The following is a 21,026-nucleotide window of genomic DNA, read 5'->3' on the forward strand; positions in this document are numbered from 1 at the left end:
CATAAATCTCTCATTAATGATTCCCTTACCAATAGAAAGAACTCAGTAGAGAAGTGGTGTATTATTTGACTTATTAGAGCAGTGTTTTTGTGTAAGAGTAGATGCCAAAAAATTGGATGAGCAACCAGAGGTTATAAATTTCCTTGAAAGGAATACAGAAAATATTATAGCTGATGGGATTAAAAATGGGAAACTCTCATAAGTCTTCACTAGGGAGTGTCATCATGAAAAGGGCATGATTCTTGGAAATTTTATGCTTATATCAGTTTATAAGATACATTAGGGAAGGAGACTCAGAAATCACTGTGGAGAATATTGATATAATTAACTTGGGAGATAATGAGAGTGGGACTACAGTGGCAGCAGTGATAATGGAGAGAAATTTGTTGAATTGAAAAAAATATGTTGAACTGAATTGAAATATGTTGGCATGAGAGAAACAATAGAATTTAAGAAGGGGGTAGATATAGGGAGGAATCATAATTTTGGAAGGGACCTTAAAAGCCATTTAGTACAACTTTCTCATTTTATAGATGATAAAACTGAGGAATAGAGAAGTTAAATAATCTGTTAAGGTTAAACACAAAGTGACAGTCATTCACTATACCACACTGAATAAAGAATTAAAGATGTGTCCAAAGTGCACATGAATATATTTTTTGTATGGAGACAGCATGGATAGAGAGCTGTTTTCAGCATCAATGAGACATAGATCTAATTCCTCTATCTGTTAAATACTAGCTCTCCAATGCCGGTCAAGTTATTTGACCTCTCAGTATTCAAGGTGACTCTCTAAAATTGTAAGTTAGAGGTACCAACCAGCATTGTTATAAGGAATTTCCTTATCTAGGAGTTTCCTATATCAGTGAAATTACAGTTGACCTTGTCTCTATCAATAAATATATTTTGAATATACAAAGACCATAATATGGTAAAAAAATTATATAATTCCACTATTTTATTAATTTGAGTACCCCATCAGTGGGGTACTCATTAGGATTACTCATAGTAGTGATGTGGCCAGGGTCACACAGCTAGTTGGACTCCAGTTCCAGTCCTCTATCTACTGTGCCATTTAACTTTCTACAAATACAAGCAAATATATAGTCCCTGCTTTCAAGGAGCTTTTATTCTAATTTTTAAAAAATTAAATGTAAAAGTGACCTGAAGAGAATGTGAGGGGTGATGGAAGCACATAATTGCAGAGGATAGTGAGGCTCACCAGACTGTCAAAGGGGTCCATGACATAAAAAAATCAAGAATATTCCTCTACCTGGCATGCTAGAGACCTTCCAAATTTTGAACCTTTTATGTGTGTAAGTGCAGCCTGCCACGTATCCTTACTGTTACTGCTTGCTAATTTTCACCATGTGAGTAGCCTCCTACCTGCTTATATAATCATACATTTATTAGATGATACCTTTTATGCAACTTCATGGTCATATCATCATTGCAACCTACTTGATCTGTCTGCTGTCCTTTATCCTAGCTAACATTTTCTTTAAAGATTTGAAGTGTTCTATTAATTGCAGTCAAAAAGCATCACTGAGACAATAATGGTATTAAAAGATGAATATTTACAAGGAGAAGGTTGGGATGAGTGAAAGTGTTGGAAAATTTCTTAAAGTGTATCTCATCTACTCTGCTTCTCTTCTTCTCAATCCTCAGACCAGTTAATTTTCTGTATGCCATAACTTTCAAATATTGCACATGAATATACACATACACAGTATACTCTTTGTTCCAGCTACCAGATTATTCCTTTGCCAAAATTACTCAGCTTCTCTTCCTTTGAGATTCACTTGGGCTATCTTGATTAAGCAGTCTAATTCTTTGTCATAAATTTCTATACAACTTCCAAATCATTATATTCTGTATGGGATACTCAGGTTTCATCAACCATCTAAACTCTACTGACCTCCACCTTCATTATAATTTGGCCTCACACAGAAATAGTAATAGCTTGATCTGATCATTATCCATAATTCTATCTTCACGATCCAGAACTCAGAAATTCCTCTTTCAATTCAAGTAAAAGATAATTATAAAAATTCTGGTTAATTTATTCCATCTTATGTTTATTATTTTCTTTCCAATTTAATCTAAAAATACTTTTGCTATATCTTTTAGTTTAGATGAGTCTTTTACCAAATTTTTACAGAAAATCATATAGCATATCAAGACCGGATAAGTTTATTCTGTGTGAAAAATGTCACATAGGTTAGATATTCCACTATAGTAATAGTTCTACTGTATTCTGATCATAATACAGTTCATGTTAAGTAAAACATTCATTTATTAAAACAACTACTATTTGCTGGCCACTGTGTTAAATGATGAATAAAAATAGAGGTAAAGAAGTTCCTTCTTTCAGGGAGCTCACAATCTAATGGGGAACATAACATGCAAACAACTATAAAGAAATAAGATAAATACAGGATAAATTAGATAATCAACAAAGTTGGAGTCACCAACACTAAGTGGGGTCAGAAAGGCTTCTTGTAGAGATGAACTTTTAGATGGAACATCAAGGAAGCCATCAGGCATAGATGAGAATGGAAAGAATCTGAAATGTTATATCTACTTCTGCATAGCTCCTTTTAGAAAGGAGTTTTGACAAGATGGAACGAGTCAATGAGGATTGTGAAGGAACTCAATCTTTAAATATGAGTAGCATTTCAATTAACTGAGAATACTTAGCCTTGAGAAGATTTATGAGGAATATTATATATGAGGAATATTCCCAATGTTTTTAGGATCATTGTGCAATAGACTCATGAGAATTCAACCTACCTTTCTAGGCTTACCTAGTATGTTTCTCCTTTCAGTGCAAAGATGGATTTTATTACTTTATCATACATTCTTCCTTCTTGTCACTAATATATATTATAAACCATTCTCACTTCCCTTATATTCTTCGACACCTATTTCATTGTTTCCCTCTCTTTAGTCTGCTTGACATTGCCAAACAAGGATAACCTCAGCCATCAATCTTCTTCCCTTCCACACCTGGTCTGCATGCTGTTGATTATGGATCACAAAGCAGTTGATCAACATACATTATTCTCTAGCCAAACTGGAACCCATTTCTGGAAAATTTCCTGATCTTTCTTATCTCTGTATTCACTTTTCCCCCTTAAGTTCAGATTGCACTCTCCTGAATCTTCTTGAATTTTTCTCCACTCTCAATATGCCTGTACCTCTCCATAAACACATTTTTGCCCACTGAATTATTTTCCATTTTTTAATGTCTAGCACAGGTGCCATGAAGCTTTTGCTAACTGTAACTCAGACATAATAGTTACATCTTTATAATTCTACACCTTGTCTCTGTCTTATGCAAATACTCTAGATGCTAATTCATATTATAGATATTTGCATACCTGTTTTACTTCTACAAGATTTCAAGATCCTTATGGGGACAGGCTCTGTTTTATTTATCTTTGTATTCTCTGAAGAACTCAGGATAATGTCTTGCTTTTTTTTTCTTCTTTAAGCTAGACATATGATTTAATTGGTAGGGATTTCCCAGTGAGGCAACTCCCTCTAGTAGCTAACATTTATATAACCTGAACATTTTCAAAATTCTATGTTATCACATTCAATCCTCACAACAACCCTGTAAGGTAAATGCTATCATTATCTCCATTTTACAGATGAGGAAAATAAGAGAATTTAAATGACTTGATCAGAGTCTCATAACTAAGCAAATGTGTTCAAATTTGAACTCAGGTCTTCCTAACTCCAGGTCCAAGACTCTTACTGCCTTAATCAATGCATATGAGGCTTGCTCTCCAAGTTGCAGAATTAGAGTTGCTTGGGACACCAAGAGATTAAGGGACTTGCTAAGGGTTAAACAGTCCATATGTATTAAAGAGCCCAAATCTTCCCAACTCTCTATCCACCCCTCTTCTAGAGGCTTTCTCTTCTCTAGTAAATAGTGGATGACTAATAAATATCTGCCAACCAGAAATTAAACAAGTACTTCCAAATAGAAGTTGAGAAAAAATGAGTTAGTCCTCAAGAGAAAGTTGTCAGATGTGAATTTAAGGAGTAGCTTGGCCTTAAAATAGACCATAAGAGTAATGGGGTTTGGCTAAGTGTAGGAGAGGGGAAAAGCTATTCTATGTTGGTGAAGAACATGGGAAAAGGAGTAGAATACTAAAGAAAAACAGTCTTTGAAGAAGATAATCAGTAGATCTAACAACTCTTAGCAAATGTTCTAAATATCATAACCCAGAGCAGATTATATAGGAGCAAGTTTCTAACAGGATGTTTACAGTGAGGTAGGGCTTCAAAATACCCTATATTGTGTTAGAGCTAAAATAAACTCAGAGCACCTAGAAAAGTGGTGAGGTTACTTTCTTTCCCTACACAATTCTAGAAGAAGGGTTGTTTCATTCTCTTCTTTTCCAACATTTCTGACTCCTGGCGATAGTGAGTGTAAATTCCAATCAGAATCCCAGACCACTGGTTTAAGATACTAATGTAGAGAAGCAGCAATAAGAATATAACATGGTTGCTGAATGAATTGTTTCTTCAACCTTAACAAATAGTGCCACGGAGAAAACTATCAACCACTCTAAAAGGCCCTAGCTGCCCATTTATCCTTCAATTTAGCATGGATGAAATCCCACACTCACCCAAACTAGAACTACTATATTGCTAATATCTTTGAGGGGAATTTGTTTGCTGTTATAATGCTTTCACCATCTTTTCTGCATAATAAAATATACACTTATGCTCACAAGCATTAAAATATCATGGTGTTCCAATGGCTTTTTTGTTGTACTTTTAAACAGAAAAAATATTTTGCTGCAAATAGTCAAAAAAGAAAATAACATAAAGAATTTCTGAGTCAGATTAGTTTATCCATTAAACAAAAATTTGCCAAATGCCTCCAATGTCCAAATTTTATCATGAACACTATTGTTTGTTTTATAATGTCTCCCAAAAGTGTTCAGGACTCTGAACATTTATAATGAATATTATAAGTTCCTTTACTGAAACTTTAATACAAAGTCAAAGTCCTCTTCTCAGCTAGTCCCTCCATTTCCTCTCCCTCCCACTATTTTGTAGAGAATATTATCTACCTTCTGAAAACAGGGAAAGCCCTTTTTGACATTCTATGTTCTAATGCCCCTCCCAACTCTAACATTATATAGATATAGATATAGATATATACAGAGAGAGAGAGAGAGAGAGAGAGAGAGAGAGAGAGAGAGAGAGAGAGAGAGAGAGAGAAATTTTTGATTTAATTTAATTTAATTATTTTTTTTTGGCCAGGCAATGAGGGTTAAGTGACTTGACCAGGGTCACACAGCTAGTGTCGAGTGTCTGAGGCTGGATTTGAATTCAGGTCCTCCTGAATCCAGGGCTGGTGCTTTATCCACTCCATCACGTGGTTGTCCCCAATTATCTCTTCTTTTAAAAAGATTGATGTTCATCAATCATTTAAAAAATCATATTATTGGTGTTCAAGCTACTCATTGTCTTACCCATCCTTGTTTATCTACATATATTGGTGCCTTACGATATAAAGGGAACAAATTTTCAATGTTCATGCATTGAAATCATAAATGTAACTTTTTAATGCCCCTCCAGTTCACAAGTATAAGATTGATCTTATTCTGTACTAATGCATATTTCAAATATTTTTTCTCTCACATCTTCATTTTGACTTAGTCTATACACATTTACCCTTTCCCTCTTCCTAAATTGTTTCAGTCCTATATTATTTTTTTCCTTTACTTCCTTACATATTGACATCATTATTTGTCTCTTCAGCATTTGTGTTACTTTCCATACTTCAGTTGTACTTTCATATTTTTTACTCTAGTCACCACCATCTCCAAACCATATGAATGATACACAAGGAAGTTCATTCCTCAGAACCATTTCTTCCCCTCTACTCACATAGTTGTTACCATTAAAAACAAAACAAATTAACAAAAAAAACAACATTGTGTTCTAGGCTACCATAATTAAAACAAAATACTAGATAATTCCAAACTTCCACTTTGATTTTCTGTAAGTATAGTATTTTTCTCATTTAATCTACCCAGCATACCATTGCCATAGTATTTTTGTTAAACATCATTATTCTTTTACTTCCTTGAAAAACAAAATGAAACAAACAAAAAATTCCCATGTCTCTGTGATTCTTTCTATTATTCTATTTTACTCCAAATTCCAGTGGCTTTTAAGATCTTTTATGATTTGATTTTATCTTACCTGTCTGTTGTTTCCATTATTTCCTAATATGATCCCTGGTTCATGGTCAAGTTATTCCCACTTATCTCATTTAACTGACATATTTATTCCTTCCTTTGTTCCTTCCTAAGTATTAACCTCATTGCCAAGAATATCTTCCTTCTTACTCTATTTGTACAGACCCAAACTATACTTTGAAGTCTAGTTTAAGATTTAGTTCCCAAGCTCTTCATGAGGCTTCTCACAAATAAATTTGCTCTTACTTTTTTCTTTAATGAATTCCTTTTATTTATACTTTTTCCCATATAATTACTATTGAATGACATGATTTTTCCATATAAATATGTGAAAAATCTTGAGCTCTATTTCTTCCATTAGATTGTATGTTCCTTAATAGTAAAAATAACTTATGCAACTCTTGTGGTCCAGACAACATTTCTAAGGATATGTAATAGATGTTTAATAAATATGTATTCATTATTGCTTTGAATATATTTAGACTAATTGGCCTTTAACAATCCTTTAACACATATAAATACAAAGTCCATTGTCTCTAAAATTCATACTGTACAAGTACAAGCTGTGTAAGGTTTGGCTAGAATACTACGCTTATGAAAAATCTGGGATTTTTAATGGACTGCAAGTTTAGTATGAGTCAACAACACACCTAATGTATTTTAAAATAAGGTTCAAAACATCTATTGATTTAAGAACTCCATGAAAAAAGTCAGTAAAACTATGTGTTTGTTGTCATGTAGCAATCTTGAGGTCAGTTGGTCAGCATCCAATTAGACTTTATCAAACAACTAGAGTGCTATGCTACGTGCTCAGTTATGTTAACATGAGGTAATTTACAGTTAACAAAAAATGAATAGATTTTAAAAGGCCTTTTTCCCACTTATTCTGTAATGAATTTCTTAAACATACATCCATTTTGTTTTTTCTTTATTAAGGGTTAAAATGTATATTTTATTAATTTATGAACCTATTTCATTTGGTGTGTGAACCATTAATGGCATCATTTCATTTTCTTTTTTCTGACTCTTCCACTAAAGTTTTGTTTGATATTAGATCATATTTGTCACAAAAATGTATGACTCATTAAATGATATGGTTTTCAACCATTGCACATTAACAGTTTATGGGAAGAATTGTGTATGTATAATGTGCACTAAAAAAAAAATTGTTCCTATGCTAAGGTATCATCAATTAGTTTTTTTCTGTGTTATGGAATACATTCGTAATTGTGGCCTTTTGTTCTATTTTTGCTCCTAGGTTATTCAGATAAACTTTGAAGAATGTGGATCTAGAGTCTGGCTATGACCACCATTGACAATTGGCGATGGAGGAGAAGTTGGAGATCCCAGAACTGTGCTGCAAGTGTAAGTGTCCAGTGTTTGTATGATTACCCTGGAACATGATAATATTTACAAATATTATTTTATATTTATTTTGAAACTATATTTTTTTCTCCATAAGAAAGCTTGTAGGAAAAGTTATAAATACACTAATAAGTCACATGAGCCAGTCCTGGGGCCTTTTTGACACAATCCAAAGAGAATAGCAGCATCTGTCATGAATCTAATTTTAGTCCATCCTTCCATCTACAGAAGTAAAGTTTCTGATTTACTCCTGTATCAGAACAGTCAGTTAGCCAGTTTGGTTGTAAGATAATACTGTGGAAAAAGGGAATAATATATATAAGCTAGAATGGTAGGTTGAAGCTCATTATAAAGGGCTTTAAATGCCTAACAAAGGAATTTCTAGTCTATGCTAGTGGCAATAAGGAACCACTTAAGCTTTTTAAGTAGGGAAGTGATATGGTCAAATATCAGATTTGTGCTTTAGGGATGCCATTTTACTACAGTACTGACCATGGATCTAAGATGGAGACACTTAAGGCAGATAGAATAATGAAGATATTGCTGAAACTAATCTATGAAAAAGGCGACAAGGGCCGGGACTCAGCTGGTAGCTGTTGTGAGTAGAAAGGACCATATATTTTGTTGTTTTTTAATGTTTCTATGTTAAGAAACATTTTAATTAATCCATTGCTCCTATTTACCCTTTTTGAAGCAATTTCACACACACACACATACACTTGCACACCTACTGAAGAACTCAATACATCATTTCAAAGTGCAGTTAACACAAATTCCTACGGCATTAGGCAAGTTCAAAATTACTTATCTTTCTGCATTTTAAATTCATTGCCTTTATGCTAGGAAGTTGGTGGCACATTTCAATTTTATTCTTTTTAGATTCGTAGTTTGTGTGTGTGTGTGTTGATCAGAGTTCTAAAGTCTTTCAAAGTTGATTTTTTCTTTATTATTATTATCATTATATAAATTGTTCTCCTAGTCCTCACTTTGCTCTACATCAGTTCATAAAAGTCTCCTATTTTCCTTTGAAACTTAGAAATTATTCATTTCACCATCTCTTATGGAAGAATAATAATCCATTCTTCCTGTCTACTACAATTTGTTTAGCCTTTCTTCAATAGGAAGAGAATGTTTTAATTTTCAATTTTGGGTTCCCATGAAAAGAGGTTCTGTATTTTTTCACATACCATTCCTTTCCCTCTTTCTCTGATATCTTAAACAATTATAGACCTAATAGTGGTTTAGCTGGGTAGGGTATACACAGATTGACAACTTCCATGCCAGTCTCATATTCCTTTCCAAAATAGTTGGACCAGTTACAACTTTCACCAACCAATCCTGTAGTCGAAAATGAAGACCAGATATGAGGCCAACTACTTCTACTTTTGCATAGCAGTAATTAAGATACTTCTTTACACTGAGCCGAAATCTACCACTCTGTAATTTACTGTCATACAGTTAGACCTTAGTCATCAGATCTAATTTCCCCTTTTCCCAGATGAGATAACTAAGATCCTTCATAGAGGTAGCCCTTTATTTTTGGCTTTCTGACCACAGTGGGGTTATTGTTTTCAGAGAATCACCTATAATTATTCACAGATTGCTTTTTCTGGATTGTAAATGATTGAATTTTTTCCCCTTCAATAACAACTTTAGTGTTGCTCCATACTGAAACTCATTTGCCACTTTTCTGCCTCTCTCATATAACTTGTTTTTTTTTTTGGTGAGGCAATTGGGTTATAAGTGACCTTGTCCAGGGTCACACCAGCCTAGTATGTGTTAGTGTCTGAGGCTGGATTTGAACTCATGTCCTCCTGAATCCAGGGCTGGTGCTCTATTCACTGCACCACCTAGCTGCCCCACCTCTCATATATACTTATAAAATGATCCTCTACTAAATGGAAAAGTAGACTTGGTCAATAATCATTCCACATCTTAAGGGCTGATTTCTTATATTTATGATAACAGCAAGTGATTTCACAGAGCTTTTATTTAGAAGGACTTTGCCAGGTAGCATATTTTCTAGTCTGACAACATACATATTTTCAGATTATTAGTCATATTAAAAGAAAAAGGAAAGAGGAGAGGAGATACATGAGGGGAAAGGTAGAGAAAGGTAAAATGTAAAAAAACAAAATTAAGATTCTCTGCTCTCTATAATCAGTCAACTAAACATTTCCCACAAAAATATGAAGAAACCAAGACAGCAAGCAGATCTCAGATAGAGGAATACCACCTCTACTTCTTGCTGCCCCCAGTATGTGATATATAAAAGTAGTTCTCTCAGCAGTATTATTGTAGTAAAGGGTAAGAGTAATGGGAAGAATGATAATTTCAATGCCCTTATGAATAATGGAATAGTTTATTCTTCATAGAAATTATAGGTCACCTGTGATTGGCAGAAATCATAATAGTATTTAGATAACTAGAAATCTTAGTGTATCGTGGGTGGGCAAAAATGGTAGGAATTCTAAATACTTCTCAAAGTTCCCCCCTCTAAGAGATAGATATTGATTGGCAATTTATTATAATAATTTTGTTTTTACTTAAACACAATACCCAATTTTATATAATTTTTATTTATTGGGTGATTTTTTTTCTATCATAAGAATTAAAAACAAGAAGTTGATTTAGACATTACCATTCTTTAAATGTTCCAACTAATTGATGGGTATTGGCCTCTTGGTAGTCAATGTTATATATAAAAAGGATATTTAGATAATGATGATGATAATGATGATATGAGCTGTAAGAAATTTAAGAGTCATTGAATTTGATTTCCTATTTTTTACGAAAGAAACTGAAGCCAGAAGTTTATGATAGTAAGGGTCAAAGTCAGATTTGACACCCAGTTCCTCTGATTCCAAAATTAATATGTTTTTCTATTGACCACATTGCCTCCATCAGTACATATATCTTAGCCAGATGGTATGGATAATGAGTTTGTAGAATTGAACAAAGGGAAAAGTTTGGGCTTCGTTGCCTTTGGAGTGTTTTTTAAAAGCCCAAAGTTTCTCCCTTAATAAAAAGATCCAAATTCTTAACCAATAATGAAGAAATGTGCTTTGCATCTAAAACTGGTAGAAAGCATATGATTTTATGCCAATGTTGAAATAATGCCAATGAGAAAATATAAGTACCTTGTAGTAAAGAATTTTAATTTGGTATAGATTTATTTGATTTAAATATAGTAAAATCCTTTCTGAAATCTCAGTATCACCTATAAAGTTATATTCCTATAATAATTTTTTCTTTTTTTTTCATTTTTGGGGTCGGGGGGCAATGAGGGTTAAGTGACTTGTTCAGGGTCCACACAGCTAGTAGTACATATTTTTTTAATGAATTGGTAGTGATTTAAAAATGTGAATAGCACCCAGTTGATATCTTAGGTGGAGAATATCCAGAATCTCAACTTGATAGCTACAGGTAGTTGCAGGTCACCTGAAAAGTTGAGAACCAGCTTGGGGTTGGTCTTTTGATAGAAGAGTATGTCCCTAGTGTTAACAATGCATCAGTAACTAGCATAAAATATGGATAACATACCCAGAACATAGATGAGTATCCAGAGAGTAGGAATTATATTGTATCTGAACAAAATCAAGGTCTTTATCAGCTGTTCTTGGGAGAAAACAGGAAGATGAGTGTTTTATTCATTTTATTCTTCCCTTCTGACTTGTCATTGCCATATTATACTCAGTATGGTATCCTGTGATGATTGTTGGTATTTATCTTTCTTCCCATTTGAAGAAATAATTATTTAAAAGCAGAATAGTCCTCTCAAAATGTTCCCCAATTCTTTTTCTTGTTATTGTTATTATTGTTCACGATTCTCCCTATTCATAGGTATTAAAATACGTTTATCTAAACGGCTTCTTTTCCTCAGAAGCAAAATCTCCCACTTTCCTAAAATAGAATCTTCTTTCCTTGAATTGAGAATGACAAGATGAACCATCCACTACAGTTTAGCTGGAGAAAAGATGAAGGATGAAACATAGTTGTATGGTCACAGAGAATGGGGGCTCCTATATTTTGCCTATCTTGAAGCTAGTTACTTTTATTTTCGAACAAATGGACATTTATACCCCATCCGTTATGTGGATATTTTTGTTCTCTACCCTAGTTCTTCTGGAAGGCCAGCCAAAAAACAGAGTCAGCCTTATTTAGGATCTTGAGGGCAATGACAGACTAACAGACTAGGAGTTGTTAGGTTTTTTCCTATTCTTAAGAACACAAGAGAAACGTCTCTCTTCCAATCCAGTAGCTATTTGTGACCTCAGTACAACTATACATTTTTTTTTATTCTATAATACCTGTGGATATGGCTCAGATTCAGATAGAGTGCTCATCCCACAAAGACATCCTTTCTCTCTGAGCTGACTGATGTTTTTTTTCTTGCAAAGACCATGGAACTTTTAACAGATTAAAGCTTTTTAATTACTTACAGTTTTAAATAGTGATCAGTGAGTCTCCCCTCTTCTTTCCCCCCATAATGGCTATCTTTAAATTTTAAGGGTTGTCTGCAAAAAGAGGGGTTTAGACTTTTTCTTCTTGGCTCCAGAGGGCAGAATGAGATACAATGGGTTGAAAATTGCAGAGTTAAAGTTAAATTGATGCCTGACAAAAATTAAAGAAACCCAAACTTCCTAACAATTAGTTGTCTAAAATAGATGAACTGCCTGAGGGGAAAAAGAGATATTACTGGAATGGAAATCTTAAGCAAAATGTTTAAGTTCACATGTCAAGTACCTTCTAGCAGGAGCATGACATCATGGAACAAGTACTGCCCTCTGAGTCTGAGGACTTGGGTTTTAATTCTACTTCTGAGGCTACTTGTATGATCTTGGGCAAAACACAGCTTTCTAGTTACTCTCTTACTCATATATGAAAAGAGGGGGTTAGACTAGATTACTTCTGAGGTCCTTTCCAGTTCTACATTTATTATCATAGTGTAGGAATGTTTTTCCTACTCTATGGTTATATTAGATAGCTTCTGATGTCTCATCTAACCCAGAAGTTTTGTGATTCTATTATTTAGATAATCTTTTTTAGTATGAATCAGCTCTAGAACCTATGGAAAGTCTATCTAATAGCATTTCTGAAAAACAGTTTGGAATTCACTTTCTCATTTAGTATTGACAGCAGATTGGTAAATTATTGCCAAAACCTAGTAGAAGGAAGTCTTTAAAATCTATTATCATCTAAGACCCTAATTTGATATTGCCCTTGTTCATGAATCTGTTTTAACATTGTTCAGTTATTTGTGTGTTTTTTTTCTTTTTTCTTTAACTTTTTCTATCCCATACCTACATATATTTTCACTCCTTGGGTACTAGAAAGAATTTCAAAACTAAAAAATGAAAAGAAAGAAATATGTTGCCTACAGCACTGAAAGTTTGAGTGTCTTGATGAGGTTCACACAGCCTATACAGGTTAGAGGTAGAAGAAATGAAGACAAATTTTCTTGGCCTCTGAGACAAGCCTTCTATCTCCTATGCCATACTACCAGATATACTAAATCAGTAACTATTCCATAAGGGATCATTCCAGCATGTTCTAGTCAAGTAATAAGACAATTAATATTGGATACCAATGACTTGTTCATTATACCTTTAATTTTTTTTTAATTAAAAAAAATTTTTTGTGGGGCAATGGGGTTAAGTGACTTGCCCAGGGTCCACAGCTTATGTGCCAAGTGTCTGAGGCTGGATTTGAACTCAGGTCCTTCTGAATCCAGGGCCGGTGCTTTATCCACTGCACCACCTAGCTGCCCCTAAATTTAATCTATAAACAGATAAGTGTCATATTTACATTCAATTCAGTTGAACCTTGGGAGTCTCAAGGAAAACCTAGAAAATGTCACATTCCATGCTACAAATCAGAACTATAGTTCTTAATTCAAGAATTTCATAACAATTCAATAGGGAGCACAAGCCTGACAGGAATGAAATTACTATCTTCAGCTCATTTTTTGAATTATATAAGTACACCAAAAGTTTGAGGTGGTTTTAAATAAAATGGGAGGAAAATATAGTCCTTTCTAGGCTTCTAACTTTTAAACCACCAAAGTGGCCTTGTATAAGCTATTGCTAACCTTGAAGCTAAGGGCACAGCATGACAAAATGATCAATTCCAAAGAAATCCTTATGGCAGAATTATGGGGAACTCAATGTCTGTGGTCATAGAAATGCCATTGTATCTTGACATCTTAGGGATTGTTTGCTTCCCCTAAGTGCCATAATCAAATGTGAAGACTGAAGGTAATGCCACTTTAGAGTTGCAAATTTAAGGTCACTGTACAGAAAATGCAGAGTTGCTCCATACAGCTTTCATTATGTTACAGGTTTACAATCCAAAGTCTAGCTCATAATCCTTCAGTATACTATCAGGTCCTGCACACCCCATGGAGTTTCTTGGAGCGCACAGTTCCAATCCTGGAAAAGACATTTCTCATTCTCAGCAGCTCCATGGAGGGTGAGGAGAAATAGTGTCAGTAGAGCAGAGCAGAATGGAAATTCAACCATTAGCTAGTAATTTAGTGTTGAATTTATGAATTGACACTGAATTGAAGCTATCAAAAGAACCACCTTTATGGAGATTTAGATCTCATTTTCATATGTAAGTATCTATTCAGATGGACATGTTTATTCTGAGAATTGTATCAGTGGTTGTAATAGAGCTATCACCTTTTTACTTTATAATCCCAGTATACCTTCTCCTATATCTTTTGTATATGAGGGAAAACAAGCTGTAAGAATACCCAGAACTCATTTTCATGCGAGGGTGGTGCGAAAATTCCATTCTAGCATATGACACCTTTTCTAGTTATATTTTCTATATTGCCTTTTCTACACTCCTTATTACCATTGGATTTATCATTAGAACTTGTAAAATAAAGAGCAAATCTCACACAATTAAAAATGATGACAACAGTATAGCATCTGGGGCACCTTTTCTCATATATGAAACCCTAGAAAGCTTTCCCATATTCAAGGCACTCTGGGTCAGTACTCACTTCAGAAACCATGAAGCATAAGTCCCAATAGGTGTATTACTTTTTACTAACCAGGCAGATGGCATATTACTGTTGTTGTTCAGTCATGTCTGACTCTTCATGATCCACAGAACAAAAACAAACAAACAAACAAACAAACAACCCCCCCGCCCCAAACCCAGAATAATATTTCAGGCTAAGACTAAGACTTTTAGGTTGATTCATTTAGTCTGATATACATGATCACAGAAAACGCTGACGTCTTTTCAGAAAATTTCTTTTCATTCCTACAAATCTCTGAATGTGAGTCAATGCTTCCTAATACTCTTTCAATACATACCCTTAAAACCTATAAGGATCTTGTTGGAAGGTGAACCATTAGATGAACCCATCCTTCAAATACTCTTTGATTGACATATAAATGAAGATAGGTTCAAAAATAGAAGTTGAAAGAAAACAAGGCTTCTTCTACCATCACCTCTCCACCTGTCTTTGACACTTAACTAGAGACTCCATCTGGCTTCATTCCTGTCTTTAACACTTATTTGTGAAGCAACACGACCTCTCTGATCTTCCTATGGTAATTATAACTGAAATATAAGTTGCATTCATATAGAATAATTACTACAACAAATCACTTTCCTCACAGTATTCCTTTCTTATAGGTAGAAAATGGATAACTAATAGTTATATAGTGCTTTGCCATTTTGTTATTTTGGGAGGCAATGTGGGACAAAGGAAATAGTATTGGATTTGAAGTCAAAACTCCTGATGGTCTCTTGCTATCTATGAGACCTTGAGCAATTCATTAACTTCTCTCAGCCTCAATTTCCTCATCTATGGAATGATAGGGTGAGCCTTAAGGATCTCTAAGGCACCTTACACTCATTCTGTGATCCTATGATTTATAACTGACAAAGCCTTTTAAATACATTACCCCATTTTATCCTTATCACAACTGGCAGATGAGATACATGTACCATCTGTGTCACAAGAATTCTTCCACTTTACATTGGGAGAAAAACATGTTATATATTTACCTGGGAGAAGTTAAAAACAAACAAACAAACAAAAACCAAAAACATTACTTGTACAAGCTATGAAAAAGCAGAGGGAAAGGGAAAAACCCCTCACATTCCTTATATGGGTGACTATTAGAGACACCATTGTATGTTTTATAAGTACATACTGATTTTCAGGATGACATTCTGTATGAACATACCTCTCCAAGAATGTAACACATGCTGATTTAAATGCCCAAATATGCTTCCAACATTTGAAATTTAGATTTGTTCAGAAAAATTGGTACGGTTTTACATCATATGCTCAAAAATGTTGGCCAAGGTAGAATTAAATTCTACAAACTTAGTAAGTAAGCTATGTGAAGTAGAAATAAGACTAGATTTGGAGTAAGAGAAACTGGGTTCACTGCCAACTCTACTACTTACTACCTGTTGATCTTGGACAAATCATTTGACCTCTCTGGGCTTCAGTTTCATCATCTGTTCAGTTATAATGTCTCTAAGATCCCTTTCAGATTTAAATTGTGTTCCTCTGATTGATTCTCTGATGTGTGAGAAACTGGGTTATATGGTAGAGGAGATGCAAAGATTAACAATCTGGGTTCCTGTTCTAAAGGTACTCACAATCAAATAGTTTTACAAAATATAGAGAGATAGATACCTGGAATACAATGTAAAATGTTACAAGTGGTATAAGGGATATAAAGTGCCATATATGCATAATATGGAGCACTTTAAGATTTGCAAAGTGCTTTACAAATTTTATCTCATTTTATCCTTACAACAATCCTTGGAAATATGTTCAATTGTTATTATAGCTTTTTACAGATGGGGAAACTGAGGCAGATGGAAGTTAAGTGACTTGCTAGTAAGTTATCTGAATCCTGTTTTGAATTCAGGCTTTCCTGATTTCAACTGCACGGCTTTATCCATTATCCACCTTGCTGCCATATAGAAGAATTTTAAATTGAGTTTTTGATGTTTGTTAGGATTTTAACAAGTTAAACTAATGGTAAAGTCATTCAAGGTTGGGGAAGGGAGAACAACATTACAATAGCAACTCAGAGGATATTCAAGAAAGGGTAAGACTTATCTTTATACACATACACACACATTTTTTTTAATTAAAAAATTTGGGGGGTGGGGCAATGAGGGTTAAGTGACTTGCTCAGGGTCACACAGCTAGTGTCAAGTATCTGAGGCAGGATTTGAACTCAGGTCTTCCTGAATCCAGGCCTGGTGCTTTATCCACTGCACCACCTAGCTACCCCTAGCCTTATCTTTAAATCGCAAATAAGGAATAAATAACTAATAGGAGGTGGTAAGCCCTATGAGCAGTTTATCTAGAGCCTGGGATACTACAGACTTGAAAGTTAGTCTGAAAGGAGCCAGTAGGGTTCCATCTTATGACCCAAGAATTAGTTTTGTAATTTGTCTTTTTCCTTCATGTAAACAACCACTCTTGATGACTTGATTTATATATTTTAAGTTGTTTTACAGAGATGACTGCAGAATACTACCATTATAGTCCCCAAGAGGAACAATTATTATTTACATTAAAATCTATGTAACTGCAAATTATTACACTTGGTTGCCAGTTTCTTTGCTCACTGGTTACAAGGTAACTTCATTAGCATGATACAAATCAACCCAAAGCAAATACTATAAACGTAAATCAGTTAAACAATACAAATTAGTTTAACAGCTCTATTTAAAGCAGATGCTATGGTTAGATTATGTGGAAACCAGAAGGGTTTTATCAAAGACAAGGAAGTCTAGATAGTTGATCAGGAGAACAATAAGATTTATTTACTTTCTTGAGGAAAGAAGATAGTGAATGGGAATTTCAAAGGGGAATTTAAGTTTGTTTATTCTCTTGGGGAAAGTGAATTAGGACTGTTGGGCTCAGTTTGAAGTCTTTGTCAAAAGGTATTTTGCTCCTATTAATCCAGGGTCTCATGGAATCCACTTGCATGATAGGGCAGTGCCATCAAATCCAGGTGATTCATACATTCATATTAACAATAGTTACCAGAGAAGCAACCCAATCCCTAATCTTTTAGGCCTTAAATTAACATTGTTACATAATTTTATTTTGTTATCTTTTAGGAAATCAAACCTTTCTTAATTTCTACAATGTCTTAAAAAATACATTCTAAGACAATGGAACATTTGACTTGGGAGTTGGTTCCTGAGATTTTATCTCTCTCAACCAGTTTATATAAATCAATCTATTAACACTTGATGGGAGCACAAACATAAGTAGATATAAGTTTTTTTAGATTTTAGCATAAAATGATAGGAATGGTTTTTTAAGGACTTAAGCTTAAAGTAATATATTCATTCATTTTATCAGCAGATCTCTCGCCTAAACATTCCAAAAAGTCTGGGTTGAGACACAAGAACTCCATCCCACAGCCAGGCCAATGATCAAAAGGCAGAACAATCAGAGTTTTTTCCATTTTTTTTCCGGGGTAATGGGGGTTAAGTGACTTGCCCAGGGTCACACAGCGAGTAAGTGTTAAGTGTTTGAGGCTAAATTTGAACTCGGGTCCTCGTGAATCTAGGGCCAGTGCTCTATCCACTGCGCCACCTAGCTGCCCCCATTTTTTCAATTTTTAAAAAACATTATGTAGTATATTTTTACATACATTGATGTCAAGGACTCTTCTGTATTTTAAAGAGGCCAGCATGTAACTCAAATTCAAGGAGAAAACATTTCCCAAGAGATATCTGTTGAGACAGTCTAGCAGGAAGGGCACTCATTCAGACATCAACATGTCCTACTCTTCCAAGCATCGAGCTCTAAGGAATTTCAAACTATCGACTATCAATTTTACAGTCTTTGGGACAAAAGACACTTAAACTGGCAGCTATAATTATCATGAGATCTAACTGTTCTCTGTTGCTGGCAGGATCTCAACTGGAGATAATTTTGATGAGCTATTATTGGGCTAAAGCAGATCTGAGTGCTTCTGGAACCTCAGCATGACTTGGGTCATAATGATTATACTTTCTTTGAAATATCTTGGATACTGGGAAAGTTCAGGGAACAAGAGCAATATCTCATATAAAGTAATTTACATTTATACAACTTGAAAAAAACAACAACATTGAATTCAGAATGCAATGGGGAAAGCAGTCATAATGATGCCTTTCTGGCCACCCTGTGTATAAAAGAGAAAAAGTTATTATAATTAATCTTTCATATTTTAACTAGTCATGCTAGTATTATAGAGACTAGACTCACTTTGATATTTTTGATGAGAACTCAATGGGTAGATGGACAACACATTGAGTTAATCCATCAGTAATCAGATGTTAGTCATTGGCTACAGATGGACAATGAGGCACACACAGGATTGAATAGGAGGATGAGAGTAAACTGGATTTAATTTTGGAAATTGTGTAGTTCTTTGAGTACTACAAGCTTCTTTCCAAAATGAAAAGCCATTTTACATTTTTACTAATACTAAAATGCCTATGAATGACAGAACATCACAATCTTTCATGTCAAAATTGGAGGCTACCCTGGGACAATAGAGAAGGGAATGATGGTGGCTCTCAAAAGGCTTCAGGATATTTATTAGCAGCAATGATTTGTGCAGAAGTATAAAAATGCAATTTAAGAAATAAAGAGAAAAGGGGCATTGGCTAATCATGTAGCAAAAAAGATAAGTTGATAAACAGCTCTCAAACTGTTGTAGTACTAACATGTAACATAACATATCACATGATGTTAAGAGACCTAGATAAAGGCCTCTGACATGTTTGTTGTTGTTGTTGTTTTATTTTTTGCAGGGCAGTGAGGGTTAAGTGACTTGCCCAGGGTCACACAGCTAGTAAGTGTCAAGTATCAGAGACCATATTTGAACTCAGGTCCTCCTGAATCCAGGGCCAGTGTTTTATCTACTGAGCCACCTAGCTGCCCCAGACCTCTGACATGTTGGATAAACTCTCATGTGGAGAATTTATGGTAGGATATAGATAAAAGTTCCAAAAGATAAGAAAGCATGAATGGATTGCCATTCCCTTGGCAGGAGTGCTCACAATGATAGGGTCATCAGCCTATTGAAGTTTTGTAGTGGATTCAATAGAATCAATTGCCTGGAGAATTTCACAAAGATGATAAGACATAAAATTTTCATAAATTGTGACAAATAGTACCAACATCACAGGGATAATTATTTTTCAAGAAGTTATGGATATATCTACCTATGGAAGTAATGCCTTCAAAACATAAGGGCTCAGAATCTAAAGGATTCTGGGAGATAAACTAGAATATCAGAGCATAGTATTCTTAGTAGTGGCAATCTTCAGCTCTTCAAGATTCCCAATTATAATTATGTTAGATTCCATAGAGAATATGGTAATATTACAGGTCTTATAGTTAATGGTATTTGCAAATGGGGTTCCAGAGTCACGTAACTGTGATAGCCACCACCCTAAAGTATCAAAGAGCTTTAAAAGAAGGTATTGAGGTTAGAGAACTAGTAGAAGCCTTAAATAAGATATTGAATGTTCATATATAAATATGTGAACATTCAATATATATGTGAACATTCAATATTTTACTATATTAGATATCTTATTATATGTATATATATACACACATACATATACAGATTACATATATACATATATAGTTCTTCCCATAAATTAATGTAAGATACTAATAGGAGCACAAAAAAGTAGAAAATATGAATGGTCCTTGCCCTCTAAAGACCCTTTGTCCATAGTGAATACAAGCATATAGTGTGGTTCTTTTTTCCTATAGAAATAAGGAGGAACAAATATACATATAGCAGAGAGTCTGATCAGCTAATTAAGTTAGACTCTTGAGTCCTATAGTGAAATTACATGCCAACATTATTGAATACTCAATTAACTAATTGAACTATTCATTTATGTAGCCCTTTCCAGTGTATATACAATTTTATTTTGAAAACTGTCTTCTAGTCTTACAATGTTTTGATTTTCTTAATGAAATGCCACATTATATATATGATATTTTAGTGTTATTTATTTTAATTATTCCTAATTTCTTCTTAGCATTATCTATCCTTAGTTAACTGTATGTTAACTATATGGTATATATGGTATGTATATATATATGGTATGTATATATATGTGTGTGTGTGTGTGTGTATATATATATATATATATATATATATATATATATATATATATATATACACATACATACATACATACATACCATAGAATGGCATGTATAAATCATTCCTGATGATGTTAAATTATAAGAAAAAAGAATGCTGAATGTATTCCAGGATAAAGCAAAAGGCCACATATTTGCATAACAGAAATAATTAACAGAGTGGAATAATGGGTTGTAGTTGTCCTGTTTAGTAGAGCTGTCCATATGCCTAGGCTTGAATATAAATCAGGGTAAACATA

The 21,026-nt window shown here is 34.1% G+C and overlaps 1 protein-coding gene across 1 annotated transcript in view; it reads left to right on the top strand.

Moving 5' to 3' along the window:
• The window catches only part of CSMD3 (CUB and Sushi multiple domains 3), a 1,584,452-nt gene that overhangs the window by 858,986 nt on the left and 704,440 nt on the right, over nt 1–21,026 (top strand). Inside the window, 1 exon segment of the mRNA XM_043974157.1 lies at nt 7,489–7,595. Within this exon segment, the coding sequence (XP_043830092.1) occupies nt 7,489–7,595 (107 nt within the window).

The sequence above is a fragment of the Dromiciops gliroides genome, chromosome 1, assembly GCF_019393635.1.
Source record: "Dromiciops gliroides isolate mDroGli1 chromosome 1, mDroGli1.pri, whole genome shotgun sequence".
NCBI classification, from domain to species: Eukaryota; Metazoa; Chordata; class Mammalia; order Microbiotheria; family Microbiotheriidae; genus Dromiciops; species Dromiciops gliroides.